This window comes from Arvicola amphibius, chromosome 4 (assembly GCF_903992535.2).
Source record: "Arvicola amphibius chromosome 4, mArvAmp1.2, whole genome shotgun sequence".
NCBI lineage: Eukaryota > Metazoa > Chordata > Mammalia > Rodentia > Cricetidae > Arvicola > Arvicola amphibius.
Genome location: NC_052050.1, coordinates 66,474,506 through 66,495,890, shown reverse-complemented (window position 1 = coordinate 66,495,890; position 21,385 = coordinate 66,474,506). Strand labels below are relative to the sequence as shown.

The 21,385-nt window shown below is 37.5% G+C and overlaps 1 protein-coding gene across 2 annotated transcripts in view; it reads left to right on the top strand.

The window, feature by feature from the left end:
- Fnip1 (folliculin interacting protein 1) overlaps nt 1-21,385 on the top strand; it is an 85,767-nt gene that overhangs the window by 24,580 nt on the left and 39,802 nt on the right. For both annotated transcript variants that reach the window (XM_038325888.1, XM_038325887.1), the window contains exons 2-3: nt 4,208-4,334; nt 17,512-17,646. In XM_038325888.1, the coding sequence (XP_038181816.1) occupies nt 4,208-4,334; nt 17,512-17,646 (262 nt within the window). The remainder of the gene's footprint in view (nt 1-4,207; nt 4,335-17,511; nt 17,647-21,385) is intronic.

Below are 21,385 nucleotides of genomic sequence, written 5' to 3'. Positions count from 1 at the left end.
AGCTCTTGTAGACCAGGCTGACCTCTAACTCACGGAGATTCTCCTGCCTCTGCCTCCCGAGTGCTGGGATTACAGGCATGTGTCACCACCACCCAGCAAAGCATAGTTTTTTAAAAAATGGTTTTCTGTATTAACAGATTTCAGAATTTACATCAACTTCTATTATGGTAAAGAGGGTTGGGAACAGCAGTGACAGTGTCTGGACAATCAGAGGAAACCACTGACATTTAACGTTCTTTGCTTCAGTCAGGGCCATTCTGGCCACATTTTCTCAGATAGTGAAATATAGATCATTCCTTTCTTGCTGTCACTTTTATTATCATTTTTTTTTATCGGATCTCATTTTGTCGTGGGCTGACCTCAAGCTTGTGATTCAGCTGGGTCTTCTTTCTAATTGTACCTTTGCTATGGTTAGCACTTTCTCCTATTTTGATCATTTTTATTAAATTTTTGCATCTTAAGTCCTATGCCCTAGTTCAGACCACCCAACGCATATCCACTTCTGAGAATATGTACTTTTCAGATTAAATAAATGATCAAATTTAAATAGCTATTTCATTTCTTCAACCTTGCAAATCCATATGTAGCAATTTTCATTTGTAGATCATTTTTCCTTGATCTCATTTAATATATTCTACAGTTCATCAGGGATCTTCTTGGTAGTATACTCTGTTCTAACTTTTCTGGAACATTGATTTTTCCTGTTTTCTCTTGCTACCTTTAAATTCTTGTTCTGTTCCTTTTCTTAATTTAGAAACATAAACCTTAAATGTTTGTTTCCCCTTTATACATTCCTGAACATTTCATATCTGTATACCTTTATCTTTTTTTTTAATTATTTTTAATATTTTCTTGCAATATGTACCTCCAGCTGTAGGAAAGACTAGATATGCTATGTCCTCAGGTGACTCTGGAGTTACTAAGTCTAAGGAATTCCATACCACCACTCATCTTAATTTGTTACCTTCAGAAACCAGCCAGCCAGCCCCACATGTCCACCACCTAGTTATCTTCATGAGATGCTGCAGAAACTGATTGCACGTCTTCCTGCCTTTACCAAATCCCCCTTCGCGTTCTTTTCTTTTTTTTTTTTGACAGTCACATAATAGATGTTTATTTATTTTTTTTTCTCTCTCATGGTTTATTTTTTTTATATTTAAAAATTTCCATCCCCTCCTCCTCCCCCTTCCCTCCCCTCCTTCTCCCCCTTCCCTCCCCTCCCCTCCACCCCTACCTCCCCTTCCTCCCTCTCAAGGCCAAGGAGCCATCAGGGTTCCCCACTCTATGCTAAGACCAAGGTCCTCCCAACTCCCCCCAGGTCCAGGAAGGTGATCGACCAAGCTGAGAAGGCTCCCACAGAGCCCATCCATGCAGAAGAATCAGAGCCCAGCGCCATTGTCCTTTGCTTCTCAGTCAGCCCCCGCTGTTGGCCACATTCAGAGAGACGGGTTTGGTCGCATGATCCATCAGTCCCATTCCAACTGGAGTTGGTGATCTCCCATTAGTTCTGTCCCACCGTCTCTATGAGTGAACGCACCCCTCACGTTCCTGACTTTCTCCCTCATGTTCTCGCTCCTTCTGCTCCTCATCAGGACCTTGGGAGCTCAGTCCAGTGCTCCAATGTGGGGCTCAGTCACCTTCCCCATCCATCGCCAGCTGGAGGTTCCCTCACGGTCCTGACTTTCTTTCTCATGTTCTCTCTCCTTCTGCTCCTCATCAGGACCTTGGGAGCTCAGGCCGGTGCTCCAATGTGGGGCTCTGTCATTTTCTTCATCTATCGTCAGGTGGAGGTTCAGTTCAGATGGAATGTCAGTCATACCTTTATCTTTTAAGAGAAAAGCCTCATAATCTCACTTCTGGCTGCCTAGGGTGAGCATTGGCCTTGCTTCAAGATAATCCCAGGGGGGCTGGAGAGATGGCTCAGTGGTTAAGAGCATTGCCTGCTCTTCCAAAGGTCCTGAGTTCAATTCCCAGCAACCACATGGTGGCTTACAACCATCTGTAATGAGGTCTGGTGCCCTCTTCTGGCCTTCAAGCATACAGACAGAATATTGTATACATAATAAATAAATAAATGTTAAGATAATCCCAGGTTCTTCCTGACTATATTCAAAACCTTTCCGTTTAAATGGGCAGTTATAGCACTCACAGTTTTTGTGTCATCATCTTTGACAGGGAAACTGCTTATAATCTTCCATCTTGGTGCCCTTCTTCTCAGTCTCTCCTGTCTGCTGTTAACTACCCAATCTCTCCCCTAATGCTGTTCTAGCAAGAGAACCAAGCCCACCAAATAGCTAAAGCATCAAGTGGCTTAGTCTTTATGAAGTTAAGCCTTCCTGCAACATTTGGTTCTGTGTACCTGCTTCTTTCCTTGTCTTCCTTGACCTTTCTAAGCTCTACACTGTGAGCTTTTTCTTCCTCACTGGTGGTATGTCTGTTCTGACCTTCCTCCTCACTCCTTTCTAAGCACTTTGACTATTATGCCTTCATTTCTTCTCCTAGCCTCATAGTCTCACTATTTTCCTACTTTAGGTTCTAGTATTCATTGTTTCAGCTGTATTCTTGTAGTTAATGTTCCATAAGCAGGGTTCCCTTTCCTTTTTACCCAGTTATCTTTGAAAATTTTTTTTTTGTCTCTGCCTGATTCAAATTCAAGCACTTTAAGAGCTTTAGAGAAAAAAATCACTTTTGCAGTTTGTGGCCAGTTATATTCTTGTAATTGTTAACCATGTGTAGGAATACAGAAGTCTTACTGTTTCTGATCAACATAATTTCCTCCCAACAAGCTCCATGCTCCTTTTTACTCTTCTCTCTTTAACTCTAGTGCAAGAGTTACTTTTGTTCTGAATGTGATACTAGACAAAGGCTGAGAATGAGAAGCCAGTTCTTGAGCTAATTCTTTAAACAGTATTCACTCCACCACTTCCTCAAAGGTCTGTAATTTCCTCTTCACCTCAAACTGTATCAGAGGGTAAACATGTTCACATATTTCCTTTCTTAGTAACAAAATATGCACCTATCACCCACTCCCTTCTTTTCTTGACAGTTGACTTTTTTTTTTCTTCAGTCCTGTGCAATCTGACTTCTGTTCTCTTTACTCCTTAGAACTTTCCTTGCCATGATGATCACCAATGACAGTTCCAAAGCTGGTGAATGCTTTTCAGTTACTGCCATTCTAGTCCTTCCTTAGAACATGTCTTTGTCGGTTCCATGAAGCCACTTCTTGATTTTCAACCTATGTTGGTCTGCTCTATCAAAGTTTTAAAGTACAGTCCTGTGTAATACAAGCCAGTGTTGTCTAAAGGATAGATGGCTGCTTTAGCTTGATGTGTAGTGTCGGACTTCCTTCAGTTTCCAACAGAGACATTAATCTTTAAAATTGTAACACTTAATGCACAAATAAAGGTCCTAAAAGCAAATGCGGTATGTTTTTTTTTTTTTTCCAAATATGCTTTGTGAAGTGAAAAAAGTACTTCAACATTGTCTTGATAGACATTAACTGCCCTGATTCATCTGGTATGTTCCCTTTCTGGTGAACTTTCATGTTTCCTTACTCTGAGGTAACCATGCTCCAAACTTTGGAGCTGTCAGGTTTTCTTCTCTTCTCTCCCCTTTCTCTCCCCCCCCCCTTCACTGAAAGAGGGCACCAAGTGACTAGAGTACTACCTACTTATCTTTTCTAGAATTTTAAATATTAGGTATTCTTAGACAGAATCTTGCCAGGTTTTAACTTTTAAGTGAAAATTCAGTAACATTTTGTGTGCCTGTTTTACTCACGATATATCCCTGTTTTGACCTACAGCAAAACTGTTTCTATTTTTATACTTCTGTGTTGCAGAAAAAACAACTTAAAATATTAACTTTATGTCATCTCTCCATGAGATCAGCATATTTATTTTTATTAGTAATTAGTGCTTACATATATTTAGTAATCCTTTATATATATTGGCTATATCTGACATGTTGATAGTAGCCAATTGTTTTTTATTTATTTATTTGTATTTTTATTTTTAATCTAAAAATCATGCCTATGAAACTTTTTAACACCTTGAACCAAATAGTGACATTCTATATAAACATCAGGTAGGTGAATGTCCTTCAGTAATAATGTAGCTTCTGGGTCTATCAGATAAGTTTTTTAGTTATAAGAATATATGTGAAGTATTTATTAAAGTAACTAAAGAGGATCTTTTTTTTTTTTCTTCAGTTGGCCCTTGCCAGAGTTTGACCCAAGTCAGATTCGACTGATCGTATATCAAGACTGTGAAAGACGAGGGAGAAATGTCTTGTTTGATTCCAGTATTAAGAGAAAAAATGAGGACACATCAGTATCAGTGAGTATTACTATTCATTTATTTGAAATTTAATCTTGGGTATTTTAATAATTCAAGAAAGAATTAGTATAATTTCAACTATGGTAACTTTGTTAGCCTAAAATATCTCTAGCCTGTTTAAAATTCAGAGTCCTAATTTTGAGATTTTTTTTCTCTTTTTTCCTTTTATTGAAAGTTAACTTTTTCCTCCTATATCCTGATTACATTTTCTCTTCCCTGTATTCCTTCCAGTTCCTACCCACTTCCCTTTCCATCCAGACCCTTTCTGTCTCTTGTTAGAAAAGAACAAGCTTCTGAGAGATTGTAAAATAAGAAAATAAAACAAAAACTAACACATTGGACAAAACAAATAAAGGAAAAGAGCTTAAGAAAAGGCACAAGAAACAGATATAGATGCGGAGACCCACTTAATCTCACACTCAGAAATTCCATAAAAACATTAAACTGGAAGCTATAATATATACGCAAAGGACCTGTAGGGTAGGGATTGGGATAAAATTTTTTTAAAAGCCCTTACATGGCATTAGGAGACAAGGAACCTCTAAGGATGCCAGTGAGTTTATTTTCTGTTGTTCATCTACTGCTGGGCGTGTATCCTATCCTTAAAAGTCGTTAACTTCCCCAGTGAGACTCCCTTGGAGAAAACTAAATTTCTGTTTGCAAGTAGTTATCAATTGTGGTTAGCTTCTGAATTAAGGGTAGGGACATTTCCACTTCTCCTTTTAGCTCTAGGATCCCATGGTACATCTGCATGGTACAGACCCATGTAGACTCTGTGCATGCTGTCTCAGTTTCTGTAAGTTCATATGTGTGTTGATCCTGTTTATTTAGAGTACTTTTTTTTCCCCTTTATGTCTTCTACCCCCTCTGACTTTTATGATCTTCTGCAGAGTTCCCTGAGCTCTGAGGGAGGACTTTGATAGAGAGACCCATTTGTGGCTTACTTAGTGTTCCAAGATATCTAACTCACTGCATGTCTGGCTGTGGGTCTCTGTATTTTTTCACATTTGCTGCAGGAGGAAAGCACTGATCTGTGAGTATAGCAGAATGTCATTTTATTGCTGTGTTCGTTTAGAACAATAGTAGTTGGTTTTATGCTATGTAATCCCAGGTTCTTTGTCATCCAAGCAGTGTTAGGTATGGGTCGTATGAAAACCTAATACAGTGGAAGTTTCCTAAAATATATACATATATAATGGGGGAGATAGAGCCCCAATTGGACATCTTTTGTCACCAAATAAAGCTTCCAGTCCTGGGAATGGGTTACATTTAATTGAATTGTTGATCAAAGGGGTCCCATAGGAACCCCAAACAACCCAGGCTGTTGCCAAGACTGTAGGTTGCTCTCCACAAACTGATGGCAAATAAATAAAACTGTTGCTGAAAATAACATCTATACTACTTATTGAACCTAGAAAAGTTATGCTGGTGCCTTAACCTCTGTGTGCTAGCATCTTTGTTACAGGAAGGTATGCTGCATGAGCCCAAAGGAGAAATGTAAACACCAACCCAGCTACAAACCCTTTGATCTACAGTGGTGTCCTGTCTATAGACTATATATACACAAATATATATAGACTATATATGGCACAAACCTTGTGGTAGTTACCAACAAATATCTGATTTGACTTAGGGTACACTCCATGAAGTCTTTTTTTAATTATTATTTTTACAATACTGTTTGGCCAATGGCTCAGGTGTATTCTAGCTAGCTCTTACATCTTAAACTAACCCATTTTCTATTTATCCGTGTATTGCCATGAGGCTGTGGCTTACCAGTAGTGTACTGGAGTCTTTCTCCTTCAGCAGCTACATAGTGTCTCTCTTTTTTTTTTCTTTTTTTCTTTTTTTGATTTTTATTTTGTTTTGTTTTGTTTTGTTTTTTGAGACAGGGTTTCTTTGTAGCTTTGGAGCCAGTCCTGGAACTAGCTCTTGTAGACCAGGGATCTCAAACTCACAGAGATCCACCTGCCCCTGCCTCTGCCTCCTAAGTGCTGGGATTAAAGGCGTGTGCCACCACCGCCTGGCCTGGTTTTTCTTTCCCTTTCCTTCCCTTTCCTTCCCTTCCCTTCCTTTCCCTTCCCTTCCCTTTTCCCTTTTCCCTTTTCCCTTTTCCCCTCCCTTTTCCCTTCTCCCTTCCCTTCCTTCTTTTCTTTTTAAGACAACACTTGGATTACTTGTCATCTAGCCAGAAATGTTTTTGTTTGACATTTAGTCCCTTATATCATTGGTTCTCAACCTGTGGGTCACGTCCCTAGAATAACCCTTTCACAGGAGTCACCTAAGTCATCAGAAAACACCAATATTTACATTACGATTCACAACAGTAGGAAAATTACAAGTATGAAGTAGCAAAAAAAAAATAATTTCATGTTTGGGGTCATCACAAAATGAGGAATTGTATTAAAGGGTTACAGCATTAGGAAGGTTGAGAACCACTGCCTTATGATGGTGTTGTTAAGTGTGACTGATCTAGGAACTACTGGGAGCCTTATAGAGAAACTGGTTAGACCCCCTCATTGTGCAATCAGGGAAGTGAGACATAGAGAAAGGAAGATATTTATCTGATGGTATAGAGCAAATTAAGTCTGCAATCTTGATAACATACTTTCCCCTACTCAGTGGGGACAAGAACCTGTTTCTGTTCTTTAAATCTTCAACACCATGTTTTGAAATACATTGTTACTAGTTTAGCAGCAATAAGGCATTTATTTGGTTGGCCAAGAGAGCTTAGTGTTGGCTACTGCCATTACACCTTAAGATAGAAAGAAAAAAGTGCCCTGGGCCTAGAATGGGTTTCTCCCACACCTTAGCTTGCCACTTTCTACCAACATTCTAATAATCAACTGAAAACAAAATACTTTGGAGAAAGTTTTCCTATCAGTAGAACTTTTTATTGGTAATTACTTTTTTTAAAAAATAAGAATTGGCTTAATTTGAGATTTTTGCCTTCTGAAAAAATGTGGAATATATCTGTCCTGATCTGTTGTCTTATTTACAAGTGGGTCTTTAGCATTTACAAATAGGTGTTAGTCTCTTTTTTCATTGCTAGGTTTTACAGTATTGTACCTAATCATTAAGAATTTTTGACCTTTTGGAGATTGTGCTTTGTTTGCTTTTCTTCTACTTTGTAATTAATTTGATGAAAAGGAGTTACCCAAGGGTTTATAAAATACTGAGTACTTGGAGATTTACTAGCCTGTGTGTTCTCTTAGTTTCCACAAATAGATAGGCTATTAGGGCAGGGAGATACTCAAAAAATTAATCTACACATTATTCTAAATTGTGAAAGTACAGTGAAGAAAGCTTGAAGGATACTTAATAAGATGCCAGTAGTACGGAACCAAGTTTCCATCAATTTGAGTGACAGTCTGCCTTACTGAAAAAGTAAAATAAAAGCTGAAATGTGAAGAAATAATAGTAACAGCTGATGAAAAGTCTGCAGTATGATTTGGGAGTTTGGCAAATTGAGGAATTACAAGAACCCCCCACCTTGGCTGGAGTGATAACAAATAATATACAAAGTAGCTGGTGGTGAAGGTAGGTAGAGGGCATAGTATTCAGGGCCTTATGAGTTTCTGTGTTAGATGTTCGGATACTTATATCCTAAGTACAGAGGGAAATCACTGAAGATATCAAACTCAAATTTTAAAATGTCACCTTGTCTCCCTTATGAAGAGTAGTTAGATGTGGTGATGGGGAGGAGAAAAAGTTTGATAAATCTACCTTTTTAGTTTGAATAACTGAAGTAGTAAGATTCCTCAGAGTCATAGAGATGGGTATGATCAAGACCTTTGAAATCTAAGAACAACTATAAATATGATCATTAAAGCAACCTGGTCCAGAACGGGCCTGAAGCAACAAATTCCACAGGAGTAGAATTGAGCCAGCGACCTGGGCCAGAGTAGGTCTGAAGCAGTGAACTCCATAGGAGCAAGACTGAGCCAGCGACCTAGGCCAGAGCAGGCCTGCGGGACTAAGCCAGCTACCTAGGCCGGAGGGGGCCTGAGCCTGCCAGCTCCATGGAAATGGGAGTGGATCTAGACCAGGGACATTTGCAGAGGCGAGACTGAGCCAACAATCCAAGACAGAGCAGACCTGAGACAGCAAACTCCACAGGAGTAGGTTAGGGGAGCAACTGCTGAGAGAGTGGGCCAGAGCCAGAAACTGCATGAATCTGGGACCTTTGAGGGAGTAGACCTGAGCCAGGACCCCTGTGGGTCTGGGCGTGAGTGTAGGACCTCCGAGGAACTAGACCTGAGTCAGGACCTCTGCTGGTCTGGGCGTGAGTCTGGGATCTCCGAGGGAGGAGGCAGGAACCAGAGATCTCTGCAGGTCCAGGCATGAGTCTAGGACCTCTGAGGGAGTAGGCCTGAGCCAGGACCTCTGTGGGTCTGGGCGTCAGTCTGGAACGTCAAAGGGAGTAGGTAGGAATCAGAAACCTCTGCAGGTCCAGGCATGAATCTGGGACTTCTGAGGGAGGAGGTCCTCTGCAGGTCTGGGCACACCTGACTCTAGGACCTCCGAGGGAGTAGAATAGAGCCAGAGACCTTTGCAGGACCAACCCCAAGCCAGGGACCTCTGCAGGAGTGGATCCAGACCAGGGATGTTTACAGAAAGATGTCTGACCCAACAACCTAAATCAGAGCAGGCCTGAGACAGCAAATGCTACAGGAGCAGAGCATAGCCTGGGAGTGCTGAGCGTCCAACAGGAACACAGAGTGACCAATGGGGTAAATAGAACAGTGGCACTGACTCTACCATGAGGAACAACCGTCTGAGCCTTGGATTCACTGGCACCTAGAAGATTAATCTCCAGAATCACAGACAGCCCCAACCACACCAATTAGAGGAAAAGTTGAGTAGACGAGGTAAGAACACAATCAACATCATAAAGAGCAACAGGACACCAGTAAAATCTAGAGATCCTACAACAGCAACACTTGAACAGCCAAATATAGATGAAGCAGAAGAAAATGACCAATAAACAAACAAACAAACAAACAAATAAATAACTTCAGGAGAATGTTTGAAGCTCTTAAAGAAGAAGTGAGAAATTCCCTCAAAGAAATGGAGGAAAAGACAAACAAAAAATTAGAAGACATCAGCAAATTCCTTAATAAAGAAAATCAGGAAAAAGCAATCAAACATATGAAAGAAACTATTCAAGACTTGAAAACTGAAATAGATACAATAAAGAAAACACAAGCCAAGGAAATTATAGAAACAGAAATCATGAGAAAATGATCAGAAACCACAAATGCAAGCATGAACAGCAGAATACAAGAGATGGAAGAGAGAATCTTAAGTGCTGAAGATACAATAGAGAAAATAGACTCATCAGTCAAAGAAGACATTAAATCTAACAAAAGCTTAACCCAAAATATCTAGGAAGTATGGGATATCATGAAAAGACCAAACCTAAGAATAATAGGTATAGAAGAAGGAGAAGTTCAACTCAGAAGCACAGAAAATATAACAAAATCAAAGAAGAAAACTTTCCCAACCTATAGGAAGATATGCCTATGAAGATACAAGAAGCATACAGAACACCAAACAGATTGGATCAAAAAAAAGTCCCTTGCCACATAATATTCAAAACACTAAACATACAGAGTAAAGAAAGAATACTAAGAGCTGCAAAGAAAAAACACCAACTAACATATAAAGGCATACCTATCAGAATTACACCTGACTTCTCATTGGAGACAATGAAAGCCAGAAGGTTGGTCAAATGTTAATGCAGACATTAAAAGACCACGGATGCCAGTCCAGACTGTTATACCCAGCAAAACTTTCAATCACCATACAAGTACAAAACCAGATATTTTATGTCAAAACCAGATTTAAACAATACCTAGCCACAAACCCACCCCTATACAAAATACTAGAAGGAAAACTCCAACCCAAGGAAGTTAGCTACATCAACAAAAACACAGCAAATCCCAAAGAAGGGAAAGACACACAAATTAACATTGACAACAATGAAAACTAAATTAACAGGAGTTAGCAATCACTGGTCATTAATATCCCTTAATATAAATGGACTCAACACACCTATAAAAAGACACAGGCTAGCAGATTGGATACAAAAACCGCATCCATCCTTCTGCATACAAGAAACACAGCTCAATTTCAAAGATAGGCATCACCTCAGAATAAAGGGCTGGAGAAAAATATACCAATCAAATGGACCTAAGAAACAAGCTGGTGTAGCTATCCTAATATATAATAAAATAGACTTCAAACTAAAATCAATCAAAAGAGACAAAAAAGGACATTTTATATTAGTGACAGAAAAAAAATCAAGAGGAAATCTCAATACTGAACATTTGTGCCCCAAATACAAGGGCACCCTCATATGTAAAAGAAACACTTTTAAAGCTTAAATCATACATTAAACCACACACACCAATAGTGGGATACTTCAATACTCCACTCTCACCACATGATCATTTCATTAGATCCTGAAAAAGCTTTCAACAAAATACAACATCCCTTCATGATAAAGGTCTTGAAAAGAGCAGGGTTACAAGGAACATACCTATACATAATAAAGTCAATATACAGCAAGCCAACAGCCAACATCAAACTAAATGGAGAGAAAGTCCCAGCTGTCCCACTAAAATCAGGAACAAGACAAGGTTGCCCACTCTCTCCATATCTATTCAACATAGTTCTTGAGGTCTTAGCTAGAGCAATAAGACAACAAAAGGAAACCTACAAATCAGAAAAGAAGTCAAACTCTCACTATTTGTTGATAATATGATAGTTTACATAAGTGACCCCAAAAATTCTACCAAGGAACTTCTACAACTCAAACACTTTTAGTAATGTAGCAGGATACAAGATTAACTCAAAAAAATCAGTAGCCCTCCTTTACACAGATGATAAGCGGGCTAATAAGAAATCAGAGAAACATCAACCTTTACAATAACTACAAATAGCATAAAATATCTTGGAATAGCTCTAACCAAACAAGTGGAAGACTTGTATTACAAGAACTTTAAATCTTTGAAGAAAGAAATTGAAGAATACACCAGAAAGTGGAAAGATCTCCCGTGCTTTTGGATAGGTAGAATTAATATAGTAAAAATGGCAATCTTACCAAAAGTGATCTACAGATTCAATGCCCATCAAAATCCCAGCAAAATTCTTCACAGACCTCGAAAGAATGGTACTCAACTTCATATGGAAAAGCAAAAAACCCAGGATAGTCAAAACAGTCCTGTACAATAAAAGAACTTCTGGAGGCATCACAATCCCTGACTTCAAACTCTGCTACAGAGCTGCATTACTGAAAACAGCTTTGTATTGGCATAAGAACAGACAGGAGGACCAATGGAACTGAATCGAAGACCCGGATATTAATCCACACACCTGTGAACACACCAAAGAAACAAAAAATATCAAATGGGAAAAAGAAACATATTTAACAAATGGTGCTGGCATAACTGGATTTCAACATGTAGAAGAATGAAAATAGACCCATATCTATCACCATGCACAAAACTCAAGTCCAAATGGATTACAGACCTCAACATAAAGCTAACCACACTGAAGCTTATAGAAGAGAAAGTGGGAAATACACTTGAACGCATTGGCACAGGAGACCACTTCCTACATATGACCCCATCAGCACAGACACTGAAACAATAAATGGGACCTCTTCAAACTGAAAAGCTTCTATAAAGCAAAGGACATGGTCAACAAGACAAAACGACAGCCTACAGAATTTTCACTAACCCCACATCAGACAGAGGTCGGATCTTCAAAATATACATAGAACTCAAAAAATTGGTCACCAAAAGAACACATAATCCAATAAAAAAATGGAGTAAAGACCTAAACAGAGAACTCTCAACAGAGGAATCTAAAATGACTGAAAGACACTTAAGGAAATGTTCAACATCCTTAGTTATCAGAGAAGTGCAAAGCAGAACAGCTCTGAGATTTCATCTCACACCAGTAAGAATGGCCAAGATCAAAAACACTGATGACAACTTATGCAGGAGAGGTTGAGAGGTAAAGGGAACACTCCTGCATTGCTGGTGAGAGTGCAAGCTGGTATAGACCCTTAGAATATCAGTGTGATGATTTCTCAGAAAATTAGGAAACAACCTTCCTCAAGATGCAGTAATATCACTTTTGGGTATATATCCAAAGGATGCTCAATTGTGCCATAAGGACATGATAGCAGCATTGTTTGTGATAGCCAGAACCTGGAAAGAACCCAAATGCCCTTGACTGAAGAATGGATAAAGAAAATGTGGTACATTTACACAATGGAGTACTACAGAGAAGAAAAAAATAATGACAGCTTGTAATTTGCAGGCGAATGCATGGAGCTAGCTAACATCATATTGAGTGGAGATAACCCAGACCCAGAAAGATAATTATCACATGTAGTCACTCATAAGTGTTTTTTAAACATAAAGCAAAGAAGCCAGCCTACAAATCACAGTCCCAGAGAACATAGATAACAATGAGGATCCTAAGAGAGACATACATATAACTAATCTACATGGGAAGTAGAAAAAGACAATATCTCCTGAATATATTGGGAGCATGGGGACCTTGGGAGAAGGTTGAAGGGGAGGGGAGAGGCAAGAAGGGGAGCATAGAAAAATGTAGAGATCATTAAATATCAATAAAATAAAAGAATATGATCATGAGCACTTCTTTGTTTATAGGCTACTATAAAGCTCAACAAAAGTTTGCTAAATTTGATAGATTAACATTAATTAATAATACTCTTGCTTTTTTATTTCAGCATTTACTGAGGTTTTCTTTGTGTCTGTTAATGTTCTACTACATTACATTGTCTGATGCTTCTTGGTTTATCTTGATTAATGTTGCTCATTATGCATTTATTCTACACTTTTTTTAAAATTAACTTGCTCTGTACTTCTTGATTTATACTGTTTTCCAAATCTTCCTGCCCATCCTTTCTGAATTAGTGCTTCATTATTCTCTCCTGCTCATATCTTTTTCTGTGACACTTTTTATTTTCCTACATATATTCATAAAGATTCATTACCCAACATCAACAAAATTTTAAAATTTTTTACATTTTATTTTATTGTATTTGTTAATCTGATGACATGTTTCAGGAGTCACCCCTCCCACCATATGGATTCTGAGAATGAGTAGCAAGTAGCAACTGAGCCGTCTTGTTTGACCCCAACAAAATAATGTTTAACTTTCTCTCTGTGTGCCTTTTTTTCAGGCAGAATAACAAAACACTACAGACTAGAAAGCCAGGATAGAGTGCTGGGATGTTTGCTTTTTATCAGGTTATCTCTCAGATTACAAACTGTTGACTTCTTGTAACCTTATGTGTAGAAACAAGGTTAAGAGCACTCTGAAATTGTTTCTGTATGGGTACTGTTTCCATTTGTGAGATGCTATCCCTTATGTCCAAAGAACATTCCAAAGCCAGACCTCCTAATACCATCCCATCAGGGATTCATGGTATTCATAGCCCACAGTCCTTCACTGTATGTTCCTTCTTTATTGCTTCTCAGTGTTTGCTAATGTTTCTTTCTCTGTTAGACTATCTCTGGTATCTGTTTTTGGTGTTTCTCTCTATGTCTTCTTAGTTTCTCCTTTCTAGTGATCTTTCCATGGAGTATCTTTGTCTCTTTCTCTGAATGTTCCAATAATAATATGTCTTTTGGCCTTATTCCTCCAATGCTATGCACTTACTGTTCAACCCTCTTCTCCTCTTCAGTATCTCTCTCCCACTCCCACTGGTTCCCATTTGTCTTTGTTAGGGTTCTACTGTTGTGAAGAGACACCATGATCATAGCAACCCTTATAAAGGAAAACATTTAATTGGGGTGACTTGTTTATAGTTCATTATCATCATGGCAGGAAACAAGGCAGGGTGCAGGTAGACATGGTGCTGGAGAAGAAACTGAGAATTATTACATCTTGTCTCACATGTAGTCTGAAGTGGTCTGAACTAGGCATAGTTTGAGCATAGGCAACAAAGGCTGCCCCCCACACTGACATTTCCTCCAACAAGGTCACACCTCCTAATAGTGCCGCTCCCTGAGTTTATGAGGGCCAATTACATTCAAACTACCATACCACCCATTTCCCAGTTTGTCTCCCCACTCTTCATCATTTTTGTTTTTGTGACCTAATGAGTTTCATTAGGGTTGAAAGGCCAGTGTGGTCTACAGAGCAAGTTCTAGGGCAGCTAGGGCAACAAATAGAAAACCTGTCTTGATGAAAAGAAAAGAGTCTCTGTCAACACCAACCAAGTAGGTCCTCAGGAATGAGGTAGGGCCTTGTAGGTCCCTCTCCAGTCTATGACAAGATGTTGACAGGCCTAGTCTTGTCAGCTGCTATGAGTTTAAGAATGCTGTGACCATATCATGTCCAGAAGATAGTGTTCTGTAACATTTCACCCCAACCTCTATCAACCTCTGGCTCCTAAATTCTTTCCACTCTCTCTTCTATAATGTTCCCTAAGTCTTGGAGGGTATGACATAAATGTCTCATTTGTGACAGAGCGTTCAGCCGCCACTTACTCTCACCACTACCACCAGTTACACATTTCCACATTAACTGGTGCCATTGCTTTAAAAAGATGCTTCCCCTCCCCATTAAAACAGGGTTTCTCTGTGTAGCCTGGAACTCATTCTATAGACCAGGCTGACCTTAAACCAGGCTGCCCTCAAACTCAAGGATCTGCCTGTCTTTGCCTCCTGAGTCCTGGAATTAAAGGTGTACACCAAATAGCTGGCTTAAAAACAAGCCTTTCTGAACAAACTAGTCTGTGTGGGCATAAGTACAAATATTTAAAAAGTGCTTTGATAATGTGTTCATTTAGCAAAACAATAGTAGTTTCCCAGCAGTCCCAGATTTTCTTAGCTTTGACCAGGTTTGTAGTACTAGCCACGAATTTTCTTCTTTAAGACAGGCTTCAAATCTAGTCAGAAAGCAATTGGTTATCCCTGTAATCTTTATGTCACTTTTGTAGCAGTGAGCACATATTGCTCATCAGGTCAATATTGTAGCATTCAAGGTTCACTGCTGGATGATACCACCTTCCTCCACAGTGGCCTGCATATGAAAACTTCTTCAATATGAAAACTAGGCAGTAGGGAGGAAGTTTTTAGGTCAATTCCAAATTGATTTCTCTGTATCTTGCAACCAAAGTTTGTTGTATCTTCCCTAATAGGGTCTAGGATCTTATTGGCAACAATTTATAAATAAGTTATAAGATTATTAAGATATAGCCAAGGACATGATGATGTCCCTGGGAGGCTTACTCTGTTCTGAAGGCAAATGGAGGAGGAATTGATCTGGGGGAGAGAGGAGGTGGGGTGCACTGGGATGAGTATAGGAAAGGGAAACTGGTTGAAATGTAAATATGAGAGAATTTTTAAAAAAATATGGCCAAAAATATCAATACTAAATGGTATTAACAAGCATTTAAATGAAATAATATAAATAAAAGTGTCTGGTGAAATCCTTGACTTCAGTTATGTTAGTTTCTTACTTATGACATCAGTAAGTTTAAGTTAGTTTTCTAGACTATTATAATTAGAAATTCTGTGTCATTATGGTTTCTCTTCCTAACAGGTGGCAAGCTAAGATTTAATAACTCAAATAACCTGTTCATAGAATTTAAACTCAACATATGAACTCAAAAGCTCTAATGCCCCTTTTAATTTTACTTGAAATATTTGGTTGCAGATGATGTGGAAGTTGTTAAGTGCCTTTGGTGATAATGTAACTGTAGAATAGTTACTCCTCAGAAAGTTGCAGTTTTCCCCTGATTGCTGCTTCTGGAAATCTAAGGTCCTGTACATGGAAAAATGAGCATACTTGAGACTGATAAAACATTGGAGTACTTTTTAGTGATATCGCACACCTAAATGAATTGCAGCTTTGGTAGCTGTGAGCAATGAAGGCTCCAGGGTTCAGTGGGGATGGAAGAGGAGCAAAGTAAAAGAAATGAGTCCTGAGACTAGAAAGATGGTTCCATAGTTGAAAGCACTTGCTGCTTTTGCACAGGACCAGGGTTTAGTTCCCAACACTTTACAACCATCCTTAATTATAGTTCTGAGGAATTCAACACCTTCTGTCTGACTCTGTGGGCACCAGGCACATGGATGGTGTATAAACATACATGCAGGCCAAATATATATATGTAAATCTTTTTTTAGAAAAAGAAAAGTGAATCTTTCATTGATAGCACAATCATCTAAATTTACAATGTATTCTTTATCTGTTCTTCACATAAATACATTTAATTTCAGAAGTTTAGACATGAGGCTGGGGTTGTAGCCCAGTGGTAGAATATTTGCCTACTGTGCACATGCCTCTGATCTCAGGCCTTGACATGCCCTCTCCAAACCCAAAAGGTACCTATAATAAAATGTAAGTGAATTTTACATTTCTCTTTACAGACTACATATGATTAGTTTTTCATAACACTACTGTTTGTTAACTTGTAACATGTTATTGTTATATTTAATTAAACATTTAAAACTTTCTCAGCTTTAGTTTCTAATATAAAATAATGAACTAGATATAACTCAACAAAATCCTTAACATTCTCAATAATCTGTAAGAACATAAAGTTTTGAAAGTAAATAATTTGAAAATCACCATTATAAATTGAAATAGAAAAATTAAATTTTATGTCATGGCATTGCTGAAGCATGCATGGGTGCCTGTATATGGCTGTTCTGTTGAACTTGTCCATATAGGGTTTCATGGTCTAAGTTGATAAAGATGATTGATCAGGTTTCTTCCTCAAGAGGGCACCAGATCTCATTACAGATGGTTGTGAGCCACCATGTGGTTGCTGGGAATTGAACTCAGGATCTTTGGAAGAGCAGGCAGTGCTCTTAATCGCTGAGCCATGTTTCCAGCCTACCATTAATAGATTACTAAATTACAATTAATGAATATTGTTTTGGCCATATAATAAAGAAAATTTCTGTGGTTTGGTAATGTTGGTGAGGGAAAAATGTGCTCCAAATAGTACTGGAGGAAATAGAGAAAAATATATTACATTAAAGTTGCATTATTTTCAGTTATCTCATTCTTGATTTTTCCAAGGTGTTTCTTTTCTTTAAATATTGCTTTTAAGTTTATCTATGGTTAAAAAAAATGTATTGGACTATGAATGAGGGTATCCTCTGTGTTTCAGAAACTCTGTAATGATGCTCAAGTCAAGGTCTTTGGAAAGTGCTGTCAGCTGAAGCCAGGAGGAGATAGTTCTTCCTCTTTGGATAGCTCTATCACATTATCTTCTGATGTAAAAGACCAGTGTCCCAAGTACCAGGTAAGATCACTCATTTAGTCATTTATAAATTATTTTAATCACCTTCCTAAGGACCAGAGTTATAATATCAACTAGTCTCTACCTTCCTGGTGCCTGCATTGTAGCAGAAGAGATGGATAAATTCATTAAACAATTAAGTTTTAATAATTTGAAAACCTTAGATGGGGAAATACAGAAATCTGTGGTATTGATAGCAGGTATTTTTTCCATCTTTACCTCAATTCATATTATTGAGTACTCAGAGTAATTTATTTTTTTGCCTTTTATTATTAAATTATAAAATTAAAATACCAATAAATTTTGTCCATAGTAGAAAATTAAAGTGTAATTACAAGGATTAAACACACCTCATTGTTTTTCAGAAATAACTGGATTTTTTTTCCTTAGGCTAAACAATCAGTAACTACATAGGAATTTGTATATGAGCTTACTATGTGAAATAAGATTGACTTAGTTTCATGCTAAGTTCATATCGTCTACTTTGAATTTATGTCATCCCAAACTTGTACAAATAAAACATATTTTGTATTTAATGGTGCTAAAATAGAATCTTGGTCATTGTGTTTGTAAGAGATGGCTGCACTTGGGTGGAAATTTATCCTTATATCCATTGTTCAGGCAGTCTGTAAAAGGATTCTGAAGTTACTCAAATCTGCATGTTAGGATTAATTCACAGTTACACTCTTGTTTTTCCTTCGCCTTAGGCACAGACCCTTAACAAATGCAGAACAGCACTTTGCCATATAGAACCTGTATAACTCAGGAAATTTGCATAATTTGAGAGGTTTTCTAATTTCTTAAGCTGTATATAATTTCCTTTTCTGTATATATTATGTGATTAAAAATAAATAGAAAACTGACCAAGATTGTAGAGATCCAAAAAGTAGTGATTGATTATAATCTCATTTTGTGTCAGAATCCCACAAAATACATTTTTAAGTAAAAGGTTTCAATTATACTTGATGTGATAAATAAAATATGATCTCCAGTAACTAGAACATTATCTTTAAATTACTTTCCAGGAGTGAGTATATGGAGAAAATAGACCCTTTAAGTAAAGCATATAAAAGGTAGCAGTGATAACACACTTTAATTTAGTGATTTTTATTGTAGATTGTTCCACATGAAAATATATAACAGTATCTAATATTCACATTAACCTTTTGGTGTATATTATAGCAGACAAAGAATTTTAATATCAAATCACATGATTTTATTAGATTATCTTCATAGAATGCTTAATTGATGCAATTATTTAATAAAATAATCTGCCTTTAACTCCAACTGTAAATGAGGATTAAACTATTAGACTTATTTACAGACTATGAATTATTTTCTTCACATGACCAGTCTGGAGTCATGTGATACATGGGATTTGTTGTCTTGAAGATATCCTCAGAAAAAGTCCAGGGTTGCTTTTTCTTTCAGATTCATCAGAGATAATGTGTTCTGTTGCCCAAAGAATAGCAGCTCCTTTTCTAGTGATTTGCATATGAATTTCATTAACCAAATCTTTAAAGTGCATGTGAGTGGGTTGTTCTGAAAGTTGCTACTCCAAAATTGCTACCATTAAGCCAATGTTACATCTGTGAGTGTATTGCCTGTTTTTATCTGAGAGTATGAGATGGAATTCATTTCAGTTAGCCACACTGATGTCTTAGACAAAAAATGGGTTTTGAAAATTAAGTAAAGAGAGCTGATGAAATGGCCCGGCAGGCACAGGTACTTGCTGTTCACACCAGGTTCCCTCCCCAAGACCCACATAATGGAAGGAAAGAATTGACTCACAAATGTTGATCTGTGACCTCTACTTTTGTGCTGTGGCATGACATACCCATATACAACCACACATACATACATATCAATAATAAGTAAATAATAATTTTTTTTAAAGACAGGGTCTCATTGTATAGCTCTGACTAGTCTGGAACTCGCTTTATAAAGTATAAAGGCCTCAAAATCCCAGAGTCGGTCCATCTCTGCATCCTAAGTGCTGGGATTAAAGGCATACACCACCAGCTAAATTTTTAAAAATTAGGTAGAGAGTACTTTGTAATTAGTGATATTTTCCATGGTGTATAAGTACTAAATAAATTTTGTTTTTTTAAAATGATTTTATAATTATGGTGACAAAAGTTAATGAGCAATAATAATTAAGACTTTGTTGAGAAAGAAGACATTTTGATATTGTAAATCTTTCCTTTTTTTCTGAGACAGATCTTACTATGTATTTCTTGCTAGCCTGGAACTCACAGAGATCCATTTTCCTTTGTCTCCTGAGTACTGGGATCAAAGACCACCATACTTGGCTTAAATCTTTTTCTTAACTAAACTTTTAGTACACAGTGTTTTGTTCTTGACTACAATAGATGTGCTGTTGTGCAGCAGATCTCAAGAATTCATTCCAGTTTCTTGACTGAAGCTCATTGACTTTTAACTTTTTCTTTCCCCTTTGCCCTAGTAACTACCAATTCTGTTCTTTGGTTCCATGAAATACTTTAGATAAATGGAAGTATATGCAATGCTTATCTCTCTGTGATTATCTTGTTTCAGTTAACATGCTGCCCTTAAGATTCATCTATGGAGGCCTAAAAAGGTGGCTAAGTTGTTCAAAAAACATGTTGCTCTTCCAGAGGTCTTGGGTTCAATTCCTAGGACTTAAAAATGTAGAGTAACTCTAATCACAGGGGATCTCTTGTTCTGTTCTGGTCTCCAAGGGCACCATGCATTTATGTGGTACACAGATATACCTGCAGGCAAAACACACTAAAAAATAATAATAATATTAAATTTTTAAAAGTTTTAACTATGTTTCTTTATACTCCAAAATGTATATCAGTCCTAAATATTTCACTGCATGTGTATATACCCCATTTTCTTTGTCTATTCTTTTCCTATTTAATTCTTTAATTCACTTTGAGTTGGTTTTTATATATGCTATGAGTCTGTTTTTATTTTTTGCATATGAATATCTAGCCTTCCCAGCAGCAAAGACTTTCCTTTTCCTGTTTTATCAGCTTAGTATCCATGTTGAGGATCAGTTGACTGTATTGGTGTACACTTATTTCTGGGTCTGATCTTATATATTGTCTATCTCTATCATACTGTATTGATTACTATAGATTGTTGGTATATTTTGAAATCTAGATGTGTGATAACTTCAGTTTTATTGTTCTCTTTTCAAGGTAATTTGACTTTGATCTTTGTTTACATATTATTTTAGAATTGTTTTTCTGTGTTTATAAATGAGTCTCATTAAGTCTATAGACTATGTATTTTTTTAAATTCATGATAGTTAAAAATTGTTCCATTTATGGATGCTTCTTTGCCATAATGGAAGTAGTAAAAATTATACTGTCGGCTCTACCCTTATTTGCTTACTGGATAGATGTTATATATGTGTGTAAGACATGGTTAAAAAGTTGATTTGGTATTAGCAAGATAGCTTAGCAGGTAAAAGTACTGGTTGCCAAGTTTCACAACCTAAATTCAGTCCTTAGTACCCATGTGGTAGTATGCAGAAGAGAACCAACTCTTGCAAGCTGTTCTCTGACCTCCACTCACATGCAGTGTATACACCCACCCACATACACTCACACCAAACGCATGACTAACTGTAAAAGAGTTTATTTCAGCATTACTTTTAGTAGCAAAGTCCTAGAAGCAAGCTAAATACTCCCTGTTAACTAGTCTGACCTGATGAAGTATGGTATTTTTTTTAAGATTTTTGTTTTATGTG